Raw genomic sequence first — 26743 nt, forward strand, 5'->3', positions numbered from 1 at the left:
GAAGCTTACCCTACCTGCCCATTGCATCTCACACGCACCTGCATCACAGAAATGAATAATTCTTTGTAAAAGCGGCAAATAATACAGAAGTGTATAAAAGAGGTCCATAGCAAATGAAAAGCTGTCCACCCTATGGGTCTGTGGGGACCGAGTTCCAGAGAGCAGTTTCCAGTCTCTTGGCCTCCCATGGAAAGGTGCTGGCTCAGGCAGTAATGGCCATCAGCTGTAACCAGTTAGCCATTGGCCACTGATATAACTGCTGGGGCTGAGCTAACAAGCATGGATTGCAGCTATCAAGTGGGGTGGGTTCGTTGGTTGGTTTGTTGGCAGAGAAGTGGACGGCAGATTGCGCATTGTGTGGCTCCTGCTTCCTGTGTCTCCAACCCAGCTGCCATCAAGAATATAGTGGTATGACTCCCCTATCCATGGCTCCGTAGGTGTTCCTTTTTGGCCTCTCCATGTCCTGCATTCTTATGGGGGTAGCGGGACCAGAGACCCTGCATGACAGAGTGTCATGCGGGGTGTCAGGCGGGGTCGCTAGTCCTGCTCCCCACATAAGAACGCAGGACATAGTGAGGCCAAACAGGAACACCCACAGAGCCATAGGTAGGGGAGTCATACCACTATATTCTCGCTGGCAGCTGGGTTGGAGACACAGGAAGCAGGAGCCACACTGTTCGCAACCCTCACTGTACCGCTTGCTAGCTCAGCCACCATCTTCTTGCTAGCCCCCATTTTTCTGCTACCGTAGCCACAGCAGTTATATTAGTGGCCAATGGCTCACTGGTTACAGCTGACGGCCAACTAGCCACAGCTGATGGCCATCCAATCACAGCTGATGGCCATTTACTACCTGAGCCAGCACCTTTCCACGTGAGGCCGAGAGCCTGGAAACTGCACTCCTGGCTCTGTCCTCACACAGAGTCCCACCTCCTTGTGTCTTCTAAACATATTGCAAGCCCCTAAAGATGGTAGTTTGTTTATATATGTATTTTTAGCATCTAGCAAGTCACTTAGCAATATATATGTGTTTAAAGAAATACTCGTTGAATGAGTGAATCGAAGGGTGAAGAGGAGAATGGGGCTAGAATTCCGACGAGGGATTCAGGAGGCACAGCACCTTGCTTTTCAAAATGTGTCCCTGTGTGCAGCAGCTGGTTAGAAATGCAGGACCTCAGGCTGACCCCAGTGTCCTGGGTCAGAATCTGCATTTTAACAAGGTCCTCAGGTGATCAGTGAGTGCTTTAAAGTTGGAGGAGACCAAGGGTAGTGCATATCTGCAAAATACTGATAAACGTGAGCTTTTACAGACAAATGCAAGGGAGAGCGTGTGATTTGCATTTCAGCAGTATGCAGGGGGCCCTCTCCACCAGTGGATAGCATACCTCAGGGCTGTGTAAGGCCTTCCTGCTTTACTCCCCTCACCGAGCCAGCGTGGCTGTCCTTGGATGTCCTGTACGACTAGCCTCCTCGGCCATTTCTGATCCATCCCCTCCAGTGCCCCTATCTGGTCAGCCCTAAACCCTGGCTTGGAAATAGAAACGTTCCATGCCACCCAAGAAACAGTTCCAGCCACAGTGTAGAAGTCGTGAGGCTTGCTGTGAAGTCAGGATGCCGGCGTGTCCCATTTGAACCGCGAGACAAGCAGGCGTGTGACGCAAGCTCCAAGGCGCGGTTTCTTCGTCTGTAATCTGTTCTGTCTTGGTGGCTTGTGAGGACCAGGCGAGTTAAAACCCTTGAGAATTTGCATGGTAATCACGCCATGTGTATTCTCTCTATTTTTAATGGAGGTCAAAGTCACATAACATAAAATTACCATTTCAAAGTGAACTATTCAGCAACATTTAGTACATTCACAGTGTTGTAGAAACACCACCTCTGTCTGGTTCCAAGACATTCTCATCACCCCAAAAGGAAACCCCGTGCTCATTAAACAGTTGCTCCCCACACCCCGCCTCCAGCCCCAGGCAACCACCAATCTGTTCTCTCTCCATGAATTTTAACTCTTACTAATGATGTTTTTATTAGTCACAGAAAAATAACACCAAAATTAGATTTATTTCTTCTTCCATCTACTCTCATTGCTCTCCATGTCTTTAAAAACAGGAGGTTTGCTAGTGGTGGAAACTGGGAGAATAAGTATGGCAGAAATTTCAGTCAGCGGTTTGTGGCATGTGGTCCCAAACTAGCAGCATCCACATTACCTGGAAACTTAGAAATGCAGATTCCTGGGCCTGCCCCAGACCAACTGAGCCATAACTCTGGGGGTGGGCCCAGCAGTCTCTGTTTCAATAAGCTTCCAGATGATTCTCATGCAAGTTCAAGTTAGAGAACCACGACTTTAAATAAACAAGACGTTACCTCTCCAAGCCTGTAGTAATGTGTATAAGTGCCTGCCACACCTGGACCAGCCTTGGGCCCAGCAACACATGGGCTGGCACAGAGAGGACCTCTTTGAGCCCAGTTTCTCTGATGCAGTGACATCAGGGTCGCTGTACGGGCACAAATATAAGTCATCCCTGCCGCTGTTTAGTCCTTTCCCCTCTCGTGTTACCCAACTTACTACTTGAGGGGTGTGGGGTGGATGTTTGCAGCAGAGTATGGCCGTGGTTGTTCGGTGTTTGTCTCACACGTCCTGCTTTTTTGTCGCACTAGTATATCAAAGTGCAGGCAGCGTTTCCTTTTGGTTGATTCATGTTCTATCCGAGGTCTATTATGAACCTCCAGGCTTTAATTACTACACCATTACCCAGTCAATTCCTTGCCATTTGATATTTATGGCTTTTATTATGTCTCTGTATGTGTAATTGCCTAATTTTATTCTGGAAAGATTTCACCTCATTAGCTGGGTTTTATACCATTCTTCTCATTTGTCCAAATTGTTATTTATCTCTGCTCTCTGTATATGCTTTCTACTTTGGTTTTTTTTTTTTTCTTCACCATCCTGACCCCTCATACACCCTTTTTGTCTCTTTCCTGGGATGCATTGTTCTTGTGCCCTTGAAAGCAGGTCTTTCAGTTTTTGCACACTGTTCTGGGTGTTCTTTTTCCTGGTCACACGCTGAACTCAGTCTTTATGTCTCCACGTCATGGTGTCATTGACCCTGTTCAAAGGACTTGAGGCCTGGCTCTTCAGCCCTGGACACACCACAGGCAGCAGCCTCTCTCTACATGACCAGTTAAGGACCAGGGAAGGTGTGTGGATGGAGCATTTTTGTCTTCTTTTAAGAGAATGCTACTAAAAATAACTTTGAAATGTTCTCTGAAATGCTTTGCTAGTACCCCCTCCCTCAGTTACCCCAGTGCCTCAAAAGAATTTAGGGTTTGGTTTACTTGCTTGTGTATTTTTTTAAGTTCCACTGCAGACCTGCTGAGTCAAACTTTGGGGGAGCAGGCCAGCAGTCTGTGTTTAATAAACATTCCAAACGAGGCAGACGCTGATGTCCACTCAAGTTGGAGAGCCGCTGTTCTGAAGAGATACCAGAAGAATCTGAGAAATCCATCTCATGTCAGCAATACTATTTATCCCACCTGAGTCCTTACTTTGCCAAAGAACGAGATGAATAATCTCTGTAGCAGTTGTGTATCGTTTTCTGTTGTGTGTTTTTTTTGTGTTGTTTTTTTTTCCCCAGCAGTTTTTACCTAGAGCTATAAAAATATGTCAGTAAAGCAAATGGTAGCACCCGGGACAAGAGGTCATGTAATTATTGTAGCCATAGTAGACCAATTGTCTTCATCACTGAGTGTTTGAGATGTCTCAAGCACTCAGAGATCTTTACCTCCTTTTTTCTTTTTTTTTTTCCATTTAATCGTTGCAACCCTTCCTGGGGAGGTATTCCTCTCTCCATTTTTGTGTAGATCCTGGAAAATCATCTCAGTCTCGAGCCACAGCACTATCGACTTGCTGTTACCATATCAAGGAATACCCTTATCAAAGGTTTATTACTGTCTCACTCTTACTTTTTTCCAGTAGGAATAGGCGTAGTGTGTTTTGGCAGGAATCAGTAACCAAGAACCTGAGCTTGAGAGTCGGGCATCTAAATTCCTGTACTGACTCTATTTACTTCTGTGCTACATGAGCTGGGGCTAATGATACAGCCTCTCTTTGCATCAGTTTTTCCATCTGTAAAGTGGGAGGGTGCAGTGTGTCTGTCGTGTGGTAGTATGTGTTCCTTAAATGAGACACTCCGTGAAAACGCTTAGAATGAGGCCTGGGCAATAAATGCTCTCAATTAATATTAGCTGCTCCTTACCTTTCTCTGCTCCCTTCTCTGCATCTTTAAAGCTATCTCTTTTAGGTTTCTTTACTTTGGGGCTCCCTTCCCTTATCTGTAAAACGGGGGTGGTGGACCAGGTGGCCTGGCAGCCTTGTGTTCTGCTGTGTTCCGGTTTGTTTTCCTGCTTGGCATGCTTTCTATAATTGCAATGTTCTTTGTCCTCTGCACATTTAAAATCATCATATTAGGGCTTTGGCACGGTTGTTTGATTTTATGAACTTGCTCAAAATTCATGATTGCAATTAAGCTCTTGGGCAGCCCCCTTGAGGCAGCTTAGTATTCATTCTAATGCTTCTCTCTGGGCTCTGGGAAATCACCATTAGCATTTGTACTGATGGGGAACCCAGGAGGAGTGACTCCCTCTGGCCCCGAAGTCTCTGTGAAAGGACCTCAAGCTGGGCTTACACTTGGACTTCAGAAGAGGTCTGGGTCTTGGTGATGGGATCGAAGGACTAAGGCTTCATTCTGGGGTGTTCCATGAGTCTGTTATTCATGCCACACTCTCCTGTGTTGTATGTGTGTGGAGAGGACGTCATAGAGGCAAATAAGACATTTTATTTATTTGTTGATTGACCATGGGAGAAGACTGGCATTTCCTCAAGTGGGTCAGGAGACGGGTTTCAGCAGAGCTTGTGAGGTTGACAAGACTCTGAGGATGGGTGTCCAGGGGTGGCTGTAACTGCTCGTATTGGACTTACCACCCAGACCACCCGGCCATGACTTGTTCTTCGGTCATGGGGCCCCAGCTCGTTCTCCGTGCCCGTAGCCCCGTGTGTTCCTGTGGAAGATTCCTGCTGGAATATGAGCCCAGGCGACTTTCTGTCTTGCATTTCTGGTGTAAGTCGATGGCAACACTACTCTATTTATATGCTTCTCGCACTAAAACAATGGGCGAGCCTCTGGCTTACAGTCATATATCCCCCGAAACCAGTTGTCAGAGAGCCATCTTCACCGTAGTCATGGTTTTGCTTTAGTGGCTGGTAAAAGTGTTGTATGAAGTGGTGAACAAGGGCCACACAGGAATAGGAAGGGGGAGGGCAATACGAAGATGATAGACGCCAACCCGGCGAGTCTGTTCCAGGCGCTTGGCCTTTGTGTCGTGACTTAAGATCCACAGCCGTCCTATAAAGTGGGCTTTATGGAATGTTAGTACCTCTCACAAAGACATGGACTGCTTTGTGCAATCGTACACTAGTTTTGCCCTGGCTCTTTACATCATCGATGCTTCCTGTAGCGGCTTTGTGTCAGGATTAGGGCAAGACGGACAATCCCTTCTCTTTGGAGAGAACACGGTACAAGGTTGCACACTGTCCTTGGTGGCCTGTGAGGAGACCACTCTGCTTTGTGTGACCCTCCATTGGAGTCACAAGTAGCATAGATGAGAGGTGATGGAATAGGCCCTCGAGGCTCCAGGGCTGGCTAAGGGGAAGCAGAAAGGACTGGACTTGCCCCAGATGTGGATAGCTCAACAGAAAGTGTGAGGAAAGTGTGTCAGGGACAGCCAGCGGGATATAAGCCAGTAACAGGATGCTGAGGCTGAGATGGCAAGGGTGGTCCCAGGAGTCAGAGAAGGGGCAGTGCTAGAGCATGGCTGGCCTTGTACTCAGCATCTAATGGTCACACCCAAGCCAAATAGGTTCCTGATCTGTACCACTGGAGAAGAAGGTGCAGAAACACAGACCATCCAGAGGGGAATTTGACATTTATGGAAAGACAGCCTGCGGGGACACGCCACAGCAGCTTTGGTCACTTGCGCTGAAAGATCGGTACCCTTCTTCAGGGATAAATGAGATAAGAGAGGACCTTATACCTTTGTCCAGGAGGGGCTGGGATTTATAGACCTGCTTCGGTGAGCTAGAGGACATTCATCAAAGTTCTCTTAGTCTCTTTAGACATGAAATCCATTGAGTTTTAAGGCAATAAGTATGTGAAAGCAATCTGTAAGCTACAGCATGGCGGGAAGAGATTTGGAAATGGAAGACCTTAAAAATTGAATGCCAGGACTGACATAGGTTAGCTCTATGGTCTAAGCAAGTCACCTCTTCCTTTTATTTCAGCATTTTGAAGAGAATAATAATAATAATACGTGCCTTATCAATCATGTGGACTTTTTGGGGGTCAGTTGATAGAACTCGTGTAAATGCACCCTGTAAACTATAAAGTATTTTATAAAATGTGTTATACTGAATGTTGCAAAAATATTCTGTGTTTTATTTTATAAAACATGCAGACGCTTGCAACTTCTTGTGCTGTATAACATGTTGTAAGATGAGTGATAATAAGTTTTAGTATTCCATCCATCGTGGTTTCTGTTTCATTATGTTTGCTCCTAAAGCTGAAGAGCGAGGAAAAAATAAAGATGAAAAATATGCCTTGATATTTCTCAATGAAACTTTTCAAAACGTCTTAGGTGAACATGGTTAATACCAGAATGTTGGAATTGAATATAGATATATCAGTGTGTTAAATTTTTAAAAAGCCACCGTCCAGTTTAAGAATTATATCTCATAGTAATATCTAACTAGGAACATGCACCATCACAGTCTTTTCTAAAATATTCCTGTCACAATGTTGACCTGAAAACCCGTACAGGTAACTTTAAAGTTTTGTGTCTACCTTGTCTAAAGAGATGAGTCAAGAAGAAGGGTTTACTTTTCTTTCGGTGGGTAAATATGATAAGATGGATGGTGCATTAAAGAATAAAAGAGTAGGGCTTCTCCAAGCTGATTTACATATTGATTACTTAAATTACTCCTTAATTTAGTGCCTGCTAATAAACTGCCTTGGAAATAATTCTGGAACATTTTATTGGCTGCAGTAATTCTACCTATAGTGTATGCAGATCACATCCTCATTAAATATTGATGTGCTCATGAAATGTTAATAGAATGCTAATGTGAAATGCTGGGGAATGTCCTCGCTGGGAGCTGGCAGCTGGCTGAAAACTACCTGTCTTGTGTCTTTCTTGATGTTTTGTCTTCTTCTCGCTCTGTTTTGTCCGTTCTTTTCCCCATCACCGGGATATTCAGATTTGCTCCTGGAGACATATTATGGTTGTCTCAGAGACACACTTTGTAAAAGAAAAATAAGGATTCCCTGATACATCGGCAGGAATTTACTTGTCCTTCCATCCTGCTTTCCTGAATTGAAATTCCTGGTTAGAACCAGAAAAGATTTTCCTAAAAGGAGGATGGTGATTCAGGCTCAGTCAATTGAGACTTTGTGCTCAGGCACCTCGTCCAGAAGAGACCTTGAAGAGGGCATGGGACTTCCAGGGCCCCCGCAGGGGCTGTTCCATGCTTGCTAGGAGCAGGGATTGAGTTGCAGTTATGTACAGCTTTTGTCAAAGAAAACAACCCACCCAAAGCCTATGTTTCCTAAAGAGACTGCAAGGAAGAATTTTTACCATAAATCCCAAGGATGGTAAAGGTTACGTTCATGATGATATTCGGTGTGTAATTACGTACGAGAGCACACGCGACAAACGTGAAAAGTCCCACAACACAGGATGGTTCATTGCCTTGGTGGACAATCATGAGGGTGATAAAGTGATCATCATAAGGGCAGCGAAAACGGCCCGTGATGCGTCGTGGACGAGGAGATTGAGTACGCAAACGATTTACGTTGTGTTATGGCTAGGTAGCAGTGCGATGCTAGAAGGAACGTCCCCGGGAAACGGTTGATTTGTTATTGGGGACTGTCAAGGCTTACAATACTCTGTGTGTATGCGTGTGTGTTATTGTTACGGTGTTTATGCAGAAAATAATCGGAGCACGTTTTTATTAAAATCCTACTCCTTTGGTTTGAAATAATTCACCCTCTTTTTCACATTACTTCACTTTTTGGAACCCCTTTGATTTACTTTTCCTCCTTCCCCTTTTCTTCTCTCCTTCTAAATATTTTTCCACCTCTCTTTTCTGAAAGCCTTCTCCTTGTTTCGTCATTCCCTCCGGCCTCTCTGCCTGTTCGATCACTTCCCATGAGCCGAGTGACTGTGCAGCCCAGCCTGAGCTTCCCTGGTGTCTGTCAGGGGCACTGCCCAGGACCTACAGAAGGACTGTGCTTTCTTGCTTACTCCCCACTGCCCACTCCCCACAACCAAACATGTTTTCAAAACCAATCGGGTCACGTCACTCCCCCATCTAAACCTAACGGTTAGCTTCTCAGGGTCTTGAATGACACCCCGCACAGCCCTGGGGTGGTGGCTGACCTTCCCCGGAGGCTCCTCTGCCTTGCTCTGCCTCCCTCTGTGTCCTGGACCCCAAAATGTGGCCGTGCAGACCCCTGCCCACTGCCCACCAGGCAGCGTGCTGGCCTGCCCGAAACACACCCTGCTCACCGCAGGGGCTCTGTCGGTGCTGCCTCTACCTGGCCAGCTCTTCCTCACACACCTCGACACGGCAGCTCCTTCTTCTCCTGTGAGTCCCAGCAGCCACCTGGTTATCTAAACTCTCCTCCCCAGCTTCCCTGTTACTCTACCAGTTAATTTTTTGAGGAGGTAGCAAACAGTTCACGGGGGAAGTCGGAGGTGGCGTCAGGGACGGAAAAGCTGGTTATTCCTCTTGTCGACATAAGAATTTGAAGTTTAGTGACTTTAAAGTAGAGTTGTGTCGTTTTGTTTTCCTTTTGTTTAATCCATGGATAGAATGGCTGGCTCCCTTAGTTGTCCCAGGAATATCTCAAACTACCTTAAGGAAAGAGCAGAATTTATTGAGGGACCAAAGGGTGTTCAGAGGAAGGGTTGGACAAACAGACTTTAAGGATAGGGAAGCAGGTTTGTTACAGGAACAAGTGGGACCAGCCACTCACGTGCCCCCAGTGCTCCCACGGCCTCTTCTCGCTGTTTTTCTTTGCATTTTGGCTCCCTTCCTTTCTTTTTTCTCTCTTTCTTTTTATTGCAGTCTTACCTTCAGGTAGCCCCTGAACTCATGTCCCTTAGGTGCTGTCAGCATAGTTGGGCCAGTTTTTCCCTTTTCCTATGATAAGGCTCAGGGGAGGACTCTGGTTGGTCCAGTTTGTGTCCCATGTCCTTTAGGTGTAGTTCAGTCAACTAAGGCCAGGGGTGAAATCTCGTAAGAACAGGGAAACCTCTGTGGGAACTATGTGGTTAAAATGCAGGAGTTGAAGTCACAGAGGGTTGCTTTTCCCAGGAAAGGGAAGACACGACGGGAGGACAGGAGTAATTTTGTCACTTACATTAAAAATGCTTTATTGTACTGTTTTGAAAAAATTCTCTGCAAAGGCATCTCTGTAGTTCAGTCAACTAAGTGGACACCAACAAGCAAAATGTCCTCTTACAGGGTCTAAGAAGCATCTAGGATATTTGGCACATGTAAGATTTGAGATTCTATCTACTGAGAATATACTGAGAGGACAATTTTGTCCTGGCCCCTAGGGCTTGAGTTTGGTGGTTTGGAGAGGATCGATTTTCTCTGTGTCAGTGTCTTTGATGTTTTATGTGAGCTCACTTCCCTTGGTGACCTGTTCTCGTTCCTGTTTACAGGTCGTGCTTGAGAACAGTAGCCGAGAAGATAAGCACGAATGTCCCTTTGGCCGCAGTAGCATAGAGCTGACCAAGATGCTGTGCGAGATCTTGAAAGTGGGCGAGCTGCGTAAGTACACTTGTTTCCCACGTGGGTGTAAAGCTGGGCAGAGACCAGCTCCCAGAGTTGGGATTCCATGAAGAATCCCAAGGTGCTGAGAGCTGGGCATGGGTGTCACGTGGACCGAACGCTCATTGGCTCAGGTTTCCAGCATAGATATTTCTGCATGTATGCTCTGGGAATAAATGTTATTAAAACCCACAAGAATGGAAAAATTGGCAGGGACTGTGACTGAATTCCAAATATTAGAAAAATGAGTATGTCTTAAAACAGCCTTGCACTAAGGAAAAAGATCTGTGGATTTCTTTCTTTTCTTTTTTTATAATTCAAGTTTTTAACCTACCAATAGGTCATTTTCTTCTCTTTCTTTTGAAACAATTTTTCTCTATCAAGAAAAAAACTGAATACCTTAATGACATCTCTTGCTCCCAGTATCTCACTTGTTTAAAATGCTTTCTCTAAGAAGGAAGGCATTGTTGAAGAAGATAGGTAGCTGATCATGACACATATGGTCAGAGATATGTCTACTGCTCTTTTTCTTACTTATATTACAAAATTTCAGAGAAGACACCCGGAAAATGAGGGCATGATAATTTTGTTGCCTTCTGCTCCTTGGCGTAATTTGGCTTTAACCTGTTGGAGTGAACCTGATTGAACCTTGTCCACAATCACGGTCAAGGATGACCTTCCTTAGAGCGGCTGCTTTCATTCCCTCCGACATCGATAGAGCTGACACACGTATAAATCTTTCCTTGTAGGCTTAATAACGTGGGCACCAGAGAGGACTGCACCTGAGAAATGTTGGGTGTTTGGCGTTATGGTGGGAGCATAAATATTCAGTCACATGCTTTAGAGTTTACAGAAAAATGTTCTGAAATGATTAATGGGAAGAGATCCAATGATTAAATTGGAAAGGGGGTTATGTTTTGTGTACAGGGTAGAACTGACTATGGTATCACTAACGTAAACTAGAAAATTCAGAACTTAGTAAGGAAAAAGCTAAGACGCTGTGCCTGTTTCAGTAACAAAAACAGACGTTATCATCCTCCCGTGTGGGTGGGTGGGGGAAGGAAGCTGGAGTTGACATGGAACTGCCAGGAAAGTTCATTACTTTTGAGCCGAAATTCAGGCACTTTTGCACAAGTGGAGTAGCCGCCTGACCTGAGAGATTTCTGTGTCAATCTACTCGGGTTCACTGATAACCAGTGTGAACATTTTCATTTACTTGGATCCTTGATGTGAGTTCTGCTTCCTGCTCCTCATTAGAGTAACTCGTTGAGATTTATGTGTGCTGCACAGCTTATTGTGTATTGAGCTGAAGGCTCAACGTCCTGAATCAAGCAAATCCTACTGAATTCCTCCGTCTGATGACTGTGACTATTTCATGTTCATCTCAATGTTATGGGGCAACTATAGAAAGTCACTTACTAAAATGCATGGCAAACCATCTAAGATTTTCAGAAACTGGGGCACTGCCCTGACCTCCTTGGCTGACGCTTCTTGCATCCAGGTTATTGCCCCTCAATGCCCTGTCTTGCTCCTCCCCAAGTTCCGTCTCCCCCAAGGGCTAGCTTTGGCTATCAGCTGTCATCTTGCTGGCAGCATGGAGGTGTATACTCTTGTGCTTTGACTGCCATATCCAGCTTCCTGCTCTTGTCTGCCCAATGGACATGCATCTATCCTGCTAAAGGTTAACACAGCAGACAAATGGTGGAGGACAAGAAGAATGTTGGGGATAAAGGGGATTTGGGTTCTATCTCCGCCACTTACCACGTTTGTGTCCTCGGGTATCATACAAACTTCACTGTGCTCTTACATCCCCACGTGTTTGCAGAAACAGATTGGTAGTGTTTGGGGTGAGTGACAATTTCAGTATAGTCATGCATTGCATGACAATGTTTTGGTCCATGACGATTGCATGTATGATGGTGGTCTCATGAGATTATAATGGAGCTGAAACATTCCCATGGCCTAGTGATGTTGTAGCCATTATAATGTACATAATGCAACACAGTACCCACGTGTTTGTGGTGATGCTGGTGTAAACAAACCTATTGGGCTGCCAGTCGTATAAAAGTATAGCACCTACAGTTATGTGCAGTATATAATACCTGATAATGATAACAAATGACTGTATTACTGGTTTATATGTTTACTCTAACATACAGTATGTTGTGTTAAGCTGGCAGCAGCCTCATACGTGTGGTGTTTACCATGTCTCTTGATTGCGTCATTCTCTCATCTGCTTGCTCTAACCTTGTGTTGTTCTGTGTAGTAAGATGCTGTGCAGGCCTATAGCCTGGGAGCAGTAGGTTCTGCCATGTAGCCTAGCTGTGCAGGAGGCTATGCCACCTAGGACTGTGTAAGTGTGCTCTGTGATGTTCTCACAACAACAGAACTGCCTAACAGGACATTTCTCAGACTACCTCCCTGTTGGTAAGTGGCGCGGGACTGTAATTGTATCCATGTTGGCCTGATCACAGGTAACCTCACTGGCTGAAATTGCTGTCATAGGAGTGAAAGGAGTATCCTGGGAACAGATAATAGTTAACCCAAGGGGACTAACTTGAAAAAGATGGCCAAATTCCAGGCAATGTGAGGGCAGGATAAACGTGGATCCATGGGGCCCCACCTGGTGGGTAGAGGGGAACCGTGGTGGCAAAGTCTGAGAAGACAGTGCCTCTCAGGTAAATGTTAGTTAGTTCTGTGCTTTGGGAGTTGAGGTGGGAGTGGGGGCGGGGGCATGTGTTGGGTATAGAACAGGGGCTGACTGCTGGCTGGTGTAGAGCAGCACCCCAGATTTTTGATGACCCGGTAGTCAAGCCAGGTTCCGTGGGCTGACATAACAGTGCAGATGAAGGCAAATACCTCAGGGATCCCTGAGGGTACCCCAGATGCTATTCTTGGACTGTAGATTATTCCATATCCTACCCTCTGCTGGAAAGACCGTTCCCAACATTCTGCCACAACTCGCTCAGTACCTAGTCAGGCCCGGTCCCTACAGCGAGGCAGGGCTTGTACAGCTAAGGCCTGACATACTCATGGCAGCTTCCCTTCTTCTAAGATGACAAATGCATGTATTCATTTGTTCAATAAAAATCTTTTGATTACTTACAATGTGCCAGGGCCTATGATTGACATTGTAGGTACAAAGGTGAACCAGATATAGTCCTTGTTCCCAAAGCTTCCGGTCAGAAAGCGAAACAACGAGTTGGGACTGATACTTTTTCCTGTTAGTTATAAGTCATTTTATATCTGCCCATAATCTGGCCTAAAGCCAAATTTTTCCAGTGTTTTGATAGTTGAAGTTTTTAGGTTGATCCACTGCAAAGGCCGTTCTGGACATTTTGCAAGACTAATAAAAGATCCCATGTTTCTGAAGTCAACAAGCCCAGATGAGTTGTTTTCTGTTCATGAAATATTAAAGGATTGCTACGTTCTGACTGGGTGCTAGACATCGAATGATGAAACGCCCTGTGGTAAGAGGAAAATTGCTTTTTAATGGATTGCATCTTGCCCGTTGCCATATTAAATAAGTTACTAATATGAAAAACAAATCTGAGTGCACCCTTATATTGAAGGAGATGTCTATTTTTCTTCTGAGAAAATTAGTTTCACAAACAAATCCATCATCTCTTGGACCATATGTGTCTACTTTTCTCCATTTCCAAGTTGATGGTTCTTCTCGGGCGTGTGTTCATAATCGACCTGGGAGATGTTAGATCTATAAGCAAGTGCTGAGACCAAAGACACACCCAGTGAAAAATTTAGCTGATGGGAAAAAAGGACATACAGAAAAGCAGAACAATCTAGGAATGCTTTGTCTTTTGCTTTAACTTCAAGTCTTTTGAGGAAACTTACTTCTGAATTACCAATTACATTTTGCTGTTTGAAGCAAACATATTAGTGTTTAATTAAATGACTGATGCCACATATGTATGCAGGTTTTTTTAGATTACATTTTTTAAAGCCCCCTTTTTTTTGCTTCCTAATTATTGACATTGCAAGAGGCCAGTGTTTAATAGTGAGGTATAGAAAATAATGCCTATTTGTATTCTCAGACCACTTGATCAAGGTTATTTAACTGAAGCCTGTACCATCCCCAGGAGTTAATCAAGATCATTTGCATCTATGTTTATTAATGAAGAGAAGACTTGCACTTCCTACATGTTGTCTAGGGCCACTGAGCCAAACTGGTGTCCAGGGCGCCCGAGAACAGTGTAGAAAGAGGCAGGGAAGTCCAGCGCTTGCATTTTGGCCTCTGGAGGACCCATCTTTAAATCACCGTTCAGCTAATTGGATGCCTCGGACATACTTCTCAGTTCTGAGCTTCTGGGTCCTTATCTATAAAATAAAGACAGTACTATACATAATTGTTAGGAAGATTAAATGAGATCATGGATATTGCTTTAGTTGGAAGATGGATAGCTTTTTTGTTTGTTTTATTTCGCTTTTGTTTTTTTGCAAGTGCTGGCGTCTCTCTTTCCATCAGCAAACTGTAGGTTAAGCCACGGAGAGACCGTGCTCTGCTTGAAGTGTCTGCTGAACCAGGACCAATGTCCTTGCTTCTTTACATGCCCACTAAAATTATTCTTCTCAGTCTGCTTTCTCCATGAGGCGCTTTAAAGAGCAAGGCATTTGTTTTCCGTTAGTTTCAATTTTTAAAAATCACAAAGAAGAATATTTATAGACCGGGATATGGTCACAGATCCTAATGGCCTGGGGTTTATAACTGGAAGCCCCAATTAGAGGAATAAGATTGAAGTAGAGGGAAGAGCAAGTGTTCAAAGGAACAGGTATATTCTCGGGGGGTGGGGAGGGGGGACAGAGGGTGGCACCTTTACAGAAGAGAGACAAAGCGCAGACAAACCCACAGATACTTGTTATAAATATGGAATCCTCATGAAGAACCTAACAGGGCTAAACATTGGTTACTGTTGTTTTCCTTATTGTAGTTCTGTCCTCAAAGCAATAAGTTGTTGAGCGATGCATGGAAAGCTTGGTTTCTGTTACAAAGAGGTTCATTACTTACTTTTTTGGGTAGAATATAACCCAGTTACATTCCAATGTTAGGTAAGGCTAGGATATTTCATTTGGTCTCTCATTCGTTCATTTATTCCATAACTATAGGGTTTCCTCTCCATAAGTCACGAGCTAATCCTTCATGACACAGACTTAGGACACACCCTCGTCCTCAAGCAGCTCCTATTCTAACAGGAGAGTCCTTCACAGAAACAAGTGATTACAAAACATTTTGCCATTTGCCTTTAAGTTAGAGTAATGTCAGTAAGAGGCAGTGTTCAGTTCTATTCCTCCATGGGGAGCTGGGCAGGCTGAGGAAGGGAGAGTCTTGGAAGATGTGACCCAGAAGAGATCCTTGAGTTTGTGGAATCACAAAGATGCAGAGAAGAATAACAGCCAGGCAGGCACACCATGTATATGGTGGGCAGTGGCTGTTGAAAATTCCAGGCAGTGAGAAGTGTAGGTGAAAAGACAAGGAGGGTCAGAGGGTTCTACTTCAATGTGGCTAAAGCAAAAGGCTTGAGAAAACAAGCAAACGGAGCTGATGCTGGCAGGGGAGGCAAGAGTCAGATTATGACAGTTTGCAGTGCAGAGGATTTGGACTCCACCAGGCAGTGGGTGCCAAGAAAAGAATATCATTAATAAGAAGAAATGTCTCAGTCTTGGGCATAAAGTTCTAGAATTGGAGCATGTTACTGTCAGGGGTCAGGGACGAGGATAAGCTTATCTCACTCATGCGCGTCCTGGCCCAGATAGTGCCTCTGTCAGGGGGCTTTCAGCTGCAGGTGATAGAAATCCCAACTCAAAATGCCAATGGAAGAAGAACATTTATCGAATGTCATTATTGCAGATTTGAGAAGGTCCTAGGGCTGGTTAACTGTTCGGTGATGTCATCAGGACCCAGGATTTTTTCATCATTTGGCTCTGCCATCCTTGAAGTACCAAATATGTCCTTAGGCTGGTGGCAAAATGGTGGCCACCATCACGTGGTCCAGAGGAACAAGAGCCTGTCTCTTCCAGTGAGTCTCTTCTATGTGTGGAAATGTTTCCAAAAGCCGGTCAGCAGAGTTTCTCTCATGTTTCATCGACTAACACTGTGGCCTGAGCCTGTGTGTAACCCAGTCAATGATGAGGGGAGTGGGACCTTCTGATGGTCAGACCAGTCATTAGCTGCTCCTTAGACTGAAGGTGAAACCAGCCTTCCCTAAGGATATGGTCATAGGATGGTAGATAGCTGAAGAAAATTGAGGTTTGTTAAGATAAGAGACAATACCTACTTCAAAACCCTTAATTCAGTCCTTTTACTTTAAAAATTCTTTTCTGCATTGTCCTTACTGCTGTCGAAAACTATAACAAATTGAAGTCAGATTGTAGCCCTCTGTCGTTTCGCCTTTATTGGGAGTTGAGGAAATGCACTAGTATTTCTTTTAATGTAGCAATATCAAAGGTTGCAGAAAAATGAAAATTGAGGTTTTATTATAATGTATTTCATTTTTCATCACTAAGATGCTAGAGCTCCACTACTTTCCTTTCCTTTTAGCAAATGGATATTTCCACTTCTTCAATTATGCTTTTTTGTGTGTGTGGGTTATTCTCAAGTGTACTTTGAAGGGCAAAATGAACATACATTTGTGATTCATGCCTTCATAGTTCTCTGAAACAATTTTGCCATCTTCACCTATTTGAGCATATATATAATTAGGTTAAAATTTAATAGCTACTTCTCTGTTTTAAAAAACAAGAACGAAATCTGTATCACACATTGCAAAAATGTTCAGCATTTCCTTACTTTGTCTGTCAGTGGCAATATTTATTACAACACCCCAGTGGTGCTGAGTGAAGCACCTTGTGCAATTCATCACCCAGACACCTTTGCTTTAGCAAGTAAAAATAACATGTGAGCTATCTGAAGGACTCTTTGGAATCCAACAATTAGAGCAGACGCTTAACTCTGGGACATTGGTGTTTTCATATTTTGAGAAGTACCATCCATCACTTTCATTCTTAGCACATTCTGGCGAAAGGAAACTCGAGAAAATTTCACTTTTAACAATTAAACCTCTTACGGGCGTTTTCTCTTTTTCTCCTAATACTAGCTTACACCCATGCTTCATGGAAAAGTTGAAGCCTCTTGGAGCTTGACTTTGTCTTGAATGTTCATATTCTCTTTTTACTTTCATATTCTACTTCAACCTTAAGTTTCAAGTAAAAATAAAACAGCAATAACAAAAACAAAACAAATTAAATTAAATGTTCAAGGTGTGAGCCTGGCTTTAGAAAGTTATGTCCATTTGGCCCAAATTAAAAATGCCATAGCAGAGAGCACAAAATTTATCTGAGAGTGGTTGTTTAGAATAATTGTAAAACTGATACCAGGATTTCCAGTAGTGTCATCACAAGACAGGAGGACTTCTTGTAAGAGGCTTGTATTCAGAATCAGAAGCCCTAGGCGTAATGGATGTAAGGGACTTTTGTCAACACCGCTCGCCATCTTGTTCCTTATTCTCTCATCTGTAACTTGGGGATAGTATCATCATCATCATGAGCCTCGTCTGAGAATCCGATGAGAAAATGTAGATTAAAGTGTTTTGTTAACTGTAAAATGCTCATTCGGGAAGGAAGTGCTAACACAGATATGCAGAGAAATAGAGACACTGAGATATATCTCATAGCAAAGCTTACCCTTTCTGTGCTCTTAGGGGCTGTCTTCAGAATTTGAAGTTCTGTGGTGTTTGCGGGGGTTTCAGAAGGCAGTACTTACAGGTACTTCTGAAATCATAGAGCCATGCTGATCTCCACAGCAGGTGATTGCTGAGAGAAATTGGCTTGGTGGTTAAAAGGAGAATATATCAAGCACATCTCAATTATAAATGAATGAAAATAATTTACACTTACAGGTTTTAAGGACTTGCTCCTTTTTACATTATTTCTGAGATGATATAATACATAGCATCCGTTCTTGTTGTCTCTTAGGTTATAGATGGAGGGGGGAGCCAGTAGATTTGCCCACCTTCCTCATGGAGAGAGACACAGACTTGTTAAAAGAACATAGATGCCCAGTGTCTTCTCCTTCTGCCCTACAGACCTGTAGGTCCATCTCAAACATCAGGTCTGCTTGGCTAGCTTGCTCCCTCCAGCATACGCTCCTGTGAACTCCTATAGCACGTCATGTGTGCCTCTGTTGTTCTACCATTTATTTGTTATATATATATATATATATATATATATATATATATATATATATATATATATATATATATATTAAAAATTTGTGACCACGTTTCCCCTAAAAGTTGAAGTGGTTTATAGGAAATCATAAAGAGAATTCAAAAATAAATAAGTGGAAAAACCAAAGGCTAATAAAAATAAAATAAGTGGATTGTGAATGTTTGCAAAGTGTGTGCCTTTGTGTTCACTACTGCTGGACCTTCGGTTTGGCTCAAAGATTCGCTTCCCAGGGAGACACGAGGAGTTCAGGGATAGAAAACAGATCAGCGTACATCGCACATGAAGAAACTCGAGGTGAGAACCCAAATGCTGATCTCAACTAAAGCTAAACCAGTATTTGATAACATTTAATGTCCTTTGTTAAAGACGATGGAATAAGACATAGCATCAGCTTCATTCTGTTTGTTAAAGCTACTGTAAAGCAGCAAGCCAACACTGCATTTAACATGGTGATAGCAACACAGCTTTCCTATTAAAAACGAGAACTAATGTAGGATGCTAATATTCACCATTATTATTTCTCCTTGATCTGGATGACACAAGCAAATAGAAGTACAGTTCATTGATAGAAACAAAGTATTTTACCTTATAGACAATAAAACTTGTGTATCTAGACATCCCTGAAGAAGCAAAGGAAAAGCTGTTACAATTAATGTAATTTAGAAGAGCAGTTACACAGTGGACAAATAAAACTTAATAGCATTTTCATATGTCAGCAGTAATTAGGTAATTACAAAATGGATAAAAAGCAATCTTTTTTAGCAAGGGCAATAAAAATGTAACCTATTTCAGAATAATCTTAACAGAAAACGTCTTGGATTTATGTGGAGAAAACGATAAGACATTCCTAAAATATATAAGTTTCAAATAAATAAGCACAACACCAGACAGTTGTGCTTATTTATTTGATAACAATCCCTGGTAGGAGAACATTGGTGTTGTGATAAAGATACAAGTTCCTCCGAGTCCGTGTGCAGACTTGTGTCTCTTTCTAGAATACCAGTGGGACCTCGGATGGGAACTCGCAGATCATTATAGAGTTCCTTTGGAAACATAGGGAGGTGAATGTTGGTAAGGAAAAAAGACAGAAGAGTGATGGCAAATGAATGGAAATAGAAGTATATTTCCTTTTTTGAAACATTTTCCACACAAAAATCCAAAGAACTCACTAATATATCTATAAATAGATAGATAGATATAGATATAGATCTATCTATCTATCTATCTATCTATCTATCTATCTATCTATCTATCTATCTCTTTCCCCCAATTACATCTATTGTGTTAACATTCTGCCATATTTGTTTTATCATTCTCTTTTTTACCCTACACACGCACATATGCCCCCCACACATTCACATGCATTGTTATAAAAATGTGAAAAGTATGTTTTTTTATGGCAGAAAAAAAGTTAAAATAATTTAAAGGAAAAAATCAAAATAAATAAATAAAACTGATTTTAAATGGGATCCAGCCCTGGCCTGTTGTCTGAGAGAGCAAAAGGTGCCGGGAGCCCTGCCTAGCCAGAGACTTCCCAGGAGAGCTGTGTGGAGGGACAGTGCAGGTGGCGCAGGACCAGACCTCATGGCGGAAGCAGTGTCAGGAGCCTCGTTAGAACACCTGCTCCCCATGGAGGTCTGAATGGGGCTTGCTGAGACCTGATGTCTCCCCGCTGCAGGTCAGGGAGTGTGTGTTGATGAAACTCACATCCACCTCCCCCAGTTCTTCTTCAGCACTGGGGGTGTGGCTTTCCTAAAACCCAGTGGTTATGTACCTAAGAGACTGTGGATTTCAGGGCACACAGCTGCTTTTATAAATAGAAGCTTCATAAAAAAAGAAAAACATAAAAGTCACGTGATCCCAGTAGATGAAGGAGGCCATTTGCATGGATGACATCTTCACTCTTCATCTGTAAAATCAATCTCGTGTGAAAGCTACTAGTCTCACTCTAAAACTGCAGAGTGTGAAAACCACTTTCCTCTAGTTCTGCACCCTGGGGTTTGTACCTACAGGCTACTCTTTTCCCATAGCAGTAACCACTCTCCCCAGCATTTACTGTAGGGTTGTGGTGGACCAGGCTATGAGCTCAAAGGTCCTAGGATGTTATAAAGTAGAATATGACTTTGGAAGGGTAGCATGACATTAGAGGGCAAGTATAAGCAGAATGCTCGAAGATTCAAATAGAATAAAATGGATCACAAAAATCACAAAAAGAAAGGAATGAAAACAACAGAAATCAGGATGATGATTAACTGCACTGAAATGGTGACGAAATGTTAACCTGTCAGGTTTTCAAAACTAAAATATTCGTGAGTAAAACAAAAGCAAACCAACGAAAACACCCCAGAAGCATCCCCGCAGCTTTAGTCTGGAGCACACTTCCCTCTGGTGCAGGCAGCGGCTTCCTGCCTCAGGGAGAGCTCAGTGGTTGGGACGGCAGAAAGCCCTAGGATGCCGATTCAAACTTCTCCTCCTGAACCTGAACCCTTGAGACGGAGAGATTTTCCTGGTTGTTGGAGTAGCATAGGTAGTGGATGCCAGCAGTCTCTCCCAGCCGTAGGCATTTGAAGTTCAAACTCCACTTGATGGTTTAAAGATAACCATAAAGAATTTATTGGAAAAAAAACAACAAAACAAAAAATCCACAACAACGACCACTGCCGTTTATTAGATGCTTTCTATATGGCAGACAATTCCCTGAGGTGAATTCTCTGTTAACTTTGATAACATCTCCGTGTACCAATGAGGGACCTGGGACTCTGGGAGATGTGGGGACACACGCCGATGCAGTTAACTATTGTGGGAAACCTTTGTGCTGTTTATTCTTCACGACGGTGCAATGCCATCGACCCCTGCTTCCATTTTTTAAAATGCCCTGTTTGCCTTACATGCTGTGAGCTCCTTGAGGGTCAGGCTCGGGGTGACTTCGTCTCTAATCCAGCGCTTTCCATGGAATCTGCATGTAATAAGTATTTATTGTATGAATAGAGTAAGCCTTCTGTTTGCTTCAGGGTCAGTTCCAGAAATGTATTTTCAGACATTGCAAAATGTTTTATGACTTTGTGTTTTACCCTGAAACCCTTCAAACGCCATCCTTTTCTCTTGTAAATTAAGTGAAGAATTACATACAAATTCATTCCCATACCTTCATCCTCGGGGTAATTTGGTGAGAAGGCCTACTGAGTCCAAATTTGGATTAGAAAATAACGCTACAGTATGTTCCCCAAAAAGGAAAACAAAACAAAACAAAACAAAAAACACACAAACAAAAAAAAAATATATATATACCTATTTTCAATCTTCTGTTTCAGAACACACACAGCTGTGTGACTTCCTAATTGATTATATCCCCAACTGCCTCCAGACAGCTCCCAGCTTGCTTCTTTTTTTCCGACCCACCCCCTGCCTACTGGAAATGGGCTAACGAACCAGTTTCGAGCTTGGACTCCAGTGAGGATACAGATAGTCAGTAAACTGCTCCCCCTGAAAATACCTCCTGTCCAAGCAGGTGAACCCATCAACGAGGACCTGAAAAGAGCCAGGTCCCCTAGGATGGCGGCTGCTGCAGGCCAGGAAGTCAAGCTGTCGGTGCCCGGCAGGCCAGTGCCAGCTGCCTGTGTGTCTCTGGAGTGGTCACTCCCTGCCTCCAGGGAGCAGGGCACAGCCCTGGGGGGTTCCTCTCTACTTGGCTTTCCGAGGGTTTTGGCCACAAGCACAAATTCCAGCTGTGGCCTGAGCAGCTTTTGAAGTGTGAATCATTTCTCCCGCCCCGCCCCAGGAAGCTATTTTAAGCTTTATAATTGCACATTTCCATGTTGTTTTTTCATAGAGTGAGTAAGGAGGATGACTTGCATTTTGAAGAATAGAAATCTGCCACTTTCTTGGCTCGTCTGTCTTGTATAACCCAGGCCAGTCATCCCTGAACTTGGCTGTGCATCAGAGTCGCTCGGGATAGCTTCTGTGAAATATAAATGCCTGCAATGGAATCCAGAAAGCAGCGGGTTTAGTACACTCTCCAGTTCCTTCCCAGGCAGCCTGGCTGGCCCGTCCTAAGTTTGGGAATCTCTATGAAGCCCCACCGCCTGCACCATAGTAATTTGGATCATGGTGAAATGGGTAGCTTTGTGGGGGTACTCAAAGCTCCAGATTGGGCATTAGAAGACCTCCATTCTGGTTTTAACTCCACTACCTAGCAGCTCTCGACAAGCCTCTTCTCCTGTGTGGTCCTCGGTTTCTTCTGCTGTAAAACACTATAATTGCCCAAGTGGCCGCCAGCCCCAAAGCTGCTGCGTTACGCAGAATCCTTTCTATGTACCCAATGTGGGGACCATAACCAGGAAGTTCGTTAACCAGAATTTTGCCATCATCAGTTCTTAAGAAACATGTGTGTAACCCAGATCGGTACTGGATTCTGGGCAAGAGAATTCATGAAATGCCCGAAGACCTGATTAGGAGGGGCTCCTCATGATTGGGCAACCGCGCAGGATGCACTGCGGACTCATTTACTCCCAGGCAGATGGGACTCCTCTCATCTTACGAACATTAAATATAGTTGAATGTGCTTTCCCTACAATGAATTATTTTATTCTTTGAAATGTCAACCTTATTGCAAACAAAGAGTCCTTTGAGAAGAATTACACCTTAATTTTGCCAGAACAGATCAAGGAAATAGCAAAAACAAAACAACAACAACAAAAAAAAACATTCCTCTCACTTCATTCTTCCCTGCTTAGCTGATTTCCCCGTCTTTTCGACCTCTGTGTCCTGCCGGCTGGGTTTGGTGGCCCTTTTCCCCAGCCTTGGTGCAATGGGGCTGTCCGGGGCAGAAGCAGCTGCCTCACCCATCGTGACTTGGAAACAGGAGTGTTTAAATCATCCTGAAACTTGGAAAAAGAAACAAGCCTTAGTCCAAATGCTCCGTAACGTGTCTGCAAGTCATATGTGTCCCCACCCGAGAAGCACAGCTCTAATGGCTCTTTGGGTTTTATTGGCTATTTAATAGTTTGAGAAATTGCTTTTTATTGGAGCCCATAAGATAAGACAAAATCTTACAGAAATGCACAGACTTATTTTCCCATCCAGACTTGTCCAAGTCGGAACTAATCCCGCTGCTTTTGTATTTTATTCATGTCATCTGAGGAAACGTCACATGTGAGGCCTCCTGGGCTGTTTCGATCATTTAAAGAATGTTTGTTTTTCCTTGGGAATTACCTTCACGCATACACTTGAACAAAATTTCCTATTCATTTTTACTATAAAAATGAGCTAATATAGTGCATCTTACTTTGTGACCTGATTCTTTTCACTTACTGTGGTTTCAGAATTCTTTCCCTTATAAGTTGATTCCTTTGCTGTTTGTTCAGGCTTCTCATCGTTGAATAGAATGCTATCTCACATAGGTGGTCATATTGTGATTATAGATGTAAATAGTATGCGTGGTATCAAAATGTGGTCTCTCATTGACAGATAGTTATAGTTTGCAAATGTTTGTTTCTATAAAGGGCAGCAGGATGAACGTTTGCTCAGTAAAAACCCTTAACGTCTTAGCATGTCAAGTAGCAGTGAAATAAAGCAGAATACCCTCCCTTCCCTTAAGTAGCATATATTTTACTTGGAGAAAAACAGACAATAAACAAATAAAGTATTTCACGTGGTTAAAAATGCAATGGCGAAAAATCAGACAGAAAAGGAGGGGATGCCTGACGTAGCCACACTAAGATGACATTGACCAAAATTATGAAGTGAGGGAGTGGGCCAAGAAAGTACCTGGACAAGAGTTTTCCCAAAAGAGGGAACAGCAGTATAAAGGCCCTGAGTCCTGAGCGTCCGGCATGGGAAAGGAAGAGCAAGGAGGCCAGGGTGGCAGGAGCAGGGCAAACCAGGGAAGGACTAGCCGGAGATAAGAGGGATTGGAGGGCGGAGACATTCTGCAGGCCCTGGGGGCCATTTCTAACAGATTGGCTTTTACCCTGAGGGAAGAAAGAAACCGTGGGATGGATTGAACACATGTGTGATGTTATGTGACTTACTGTTTGAAGGACTTGTTTGGCTGATTCATTGGGATTAGACTGTAGGAGAGAGCAAGTTAATACTCCACTGCAGTGAGCAAATTGAGAGGTAATGGTGTTTTGAACTAGGGTGTTAGCAGTAGAGATACTGAAATATAGTTGGATTTCAGATATATATATATATATATATATATATATATATATATATATATATATATATATATATATTTTCCCCCCCAGAGGAGATAAAAGAATCAGTTTATTTCTTTTTTTAAATTGAAATATCGTTAACATACACCATTATATTAGTTTCAGGTGTACAACATAGTGATTCCACATTCATACCCCTAACGAATCCAGATGAAAACGTTTTCATGGGTTCCTGCAGGTACCTTGGGCCTTCAGAGCTGCTCTTGCCAGGCCTGTAGCTAGGTCGGCCCCAATTATGCTTTTCAAGCTTCTCACAGAGAAGCATAATACTTCCAATATTTTTAATAATGAATAGATAGTCCTTGTGACAAAAAATAAAAGGAAAAAATAGCAAACCAAATTTGTGACTCTTCACGGTCCCGAAGTCCGTTTCTTTCACTTTTTCCAGGAGGGGAGGAGATGCCTTCCTGTTTCTCGATGTCCCATCCCATTTCCTCCCTGGCAGTGAGCTGTAGTGGAAGACTGAACTCCTGCTGTATAGAAAAAGTAAAAGAAAAACTAGCTTCCTCCCAAAGTTGCTGCTTTTCCTGATCGCTGGTGTCAGCATCGCCCCAAGTGTCCCCCTCAACTTGATGTCTTCAGTCACAGCCTCATGTCCACAGCCAGGCCACGGCCAAGGCCTGTCAAGTTAGCACCCAAAGTTTCCTTTTTTTTTTTTTTTAATTGAGCTATAATTGACATATGACATTATATCCGTTATAGGTTTACAACATAATAATTTGGGAAGGGAAGCTGGTATATGTATATATTGCAAAATTATTACCAGACTACAGTAAGTTAACATCTCTCACCTCCCATAGTTACAAATTTTTATGTGTGTGATGAGAACTTTTGAGATCTACTCTCTTAGCAAGTTTCAAATATACAATACAGTATTGTTAACTGTAGCCACCAGGCGGTATATTACGTCGCCAGGATTCCTCATAACTGGAAGTTTGTACCTTTTCACCACTAAAGGCTTCTTCTGTCTCCTGAGTTTTCTGTTTCCACTGCCATCACCCTAACTCAGATCACGTGTTACTGCCTCCACACTTGCCTCCTCTAATCCATCCCTGTTGCATCCTGCAACCTGGGCTTTGTCTACAGCATGAGTCAGATCTGTTTAATGTGACTTATTTAAATGAGATGGCTCCTGTTTTCTCTCAAAAGCAAAGTCCAAACTTCTTTTCACCACCCCGACGCTCCAGAAATCGCAACATGAAGTACTTCCTTTCCCTCTGGACCTTTGCACACGCTGGCTCCGCATTCTAAAGCATCGTCCTCCAGTCCTTTGTGTCCCCACCTCAGACCCAGTCTTCAGCCCCCCGCTCCCTGACAGCACCCTTCCACCATGACACGTCTCACACTATGTGGACATGACATATTTACTTAATCTGTCTTTGGACACTTTCTCCCACCAGCTCTATCTACTTCGTAATTAGTATCAGTTCCATCCAGATTCTTGTAGAATGTCCATCCACCCAATGAAATGAGAAGCTTGTAGGCACTGTATGGAAGGCAGCTAGCAGGTGTCATATAGAACTGGGTAGAAGACAATTTTGTGACAGAGTTGAACCTGTTGGCTCTGGCGCTATAACTGAGGCAGTTAGGAGTGAATCAAGCCTCTCAGTGAGGACCAGCAATGCCATGTGGGATGATGGCAGGTAGGGGGATGGGTCTTAGCCACAGTATCTGCCACACAGGAAGAGCTCAGCAGGTATCGGCTGTCACCATCAAACCTGTGAAGGGAACACTGGGAACCCGGCCCTCTAGGTTTGCCCTCTGTTCTCCTGGGACCTGCCTGTCGGGGTGTGAGGCCAACGTATCATTGTCAGTAAGACGGTGGTCAGAATGCAGCAGGTGAGCCCTGCTTTGCTAGATTGTAACCAATGTGACAATCTCTTGTGAGGTGGAGCCCAAGTTTCTTTGCTGCTCCTGGCCTTGGGGAAAAGTTAGGATTGTAGACGGTGACACTTACTGAGCTATTTTGTCTGGCTAGTGAGTTGGGTTTTCAGGTGATAAGGAAACAAATGAAAACAACAACGAAAAAACCAAAATCAAACAAATCTAACCCTCCGGTTGTGGACCCATGTTGCTCCTTTATTAGGACATTAGTCACCATGCTGGTGAGATAATAAGAAGGGGACCCTTGGACTTTTAAAACACTGTACCAGTTCCTATGCCATGTGGTTGTCTGCATTTATGCTTTAGATGACAACGTGATTTCTGCTGTTTTGAAATATCACTCTTGAGTCATGACCTTGAGTCACTTGATTTCTAACTTTGACTATTTCGTGAGATGTAGTTGTAGGCATTTTATCGGAAAACAAATATATCTGAAAGGAGGCAGTCAAATGGATTACTCTCTTGAAGTAATTGCGAATACTGACTCATCAGGAGTAACAAAATCACTTCA

At 43.4% G+C, this 26743-nt stretch overlaps 1 protein-coding gene across 6 annotated transcripts in view; it reads left to right on the top strand.

Annotated features, from left to right (window-relative positions):
- ELMO1 (engulfment and cell motility 1) overlaps window positions 1–26743 on the top strand; it is a 474721-nt gene that overhangs the window by 248001 nt on the left and 199977 nt on the right. For all 6 annotated transcript variants that reach the window (XM_019726329.3, XM_074341005.2, XM_019726327.3 and 3 more), the window contains one exon: window positions 9781–9889. In XM_019726329.3, coding sequence (XP_019581888.1) covers window positions 9781–9889 — 109 coding nt within the window. The remainder of the gene's footprint in view (window positions 1–9780; window positions 9890–26743) is intronic.

The sequence above is a fragment of the Rhinolophus sinicus genome, chromosome 4 (genome assembly GCF_057876585.1).
Source record: "Rhinolophus sinicus isolate RSI-liver-muscle chromosome 4, RSI-T2T, whole genome shotgun sequence".
NCBI lineage: Eukaryota > Metazoa > Chordata > Mammalia > Chiroptera > Rhinolophidae > Rhinolophus > Rhinolophus sinicus.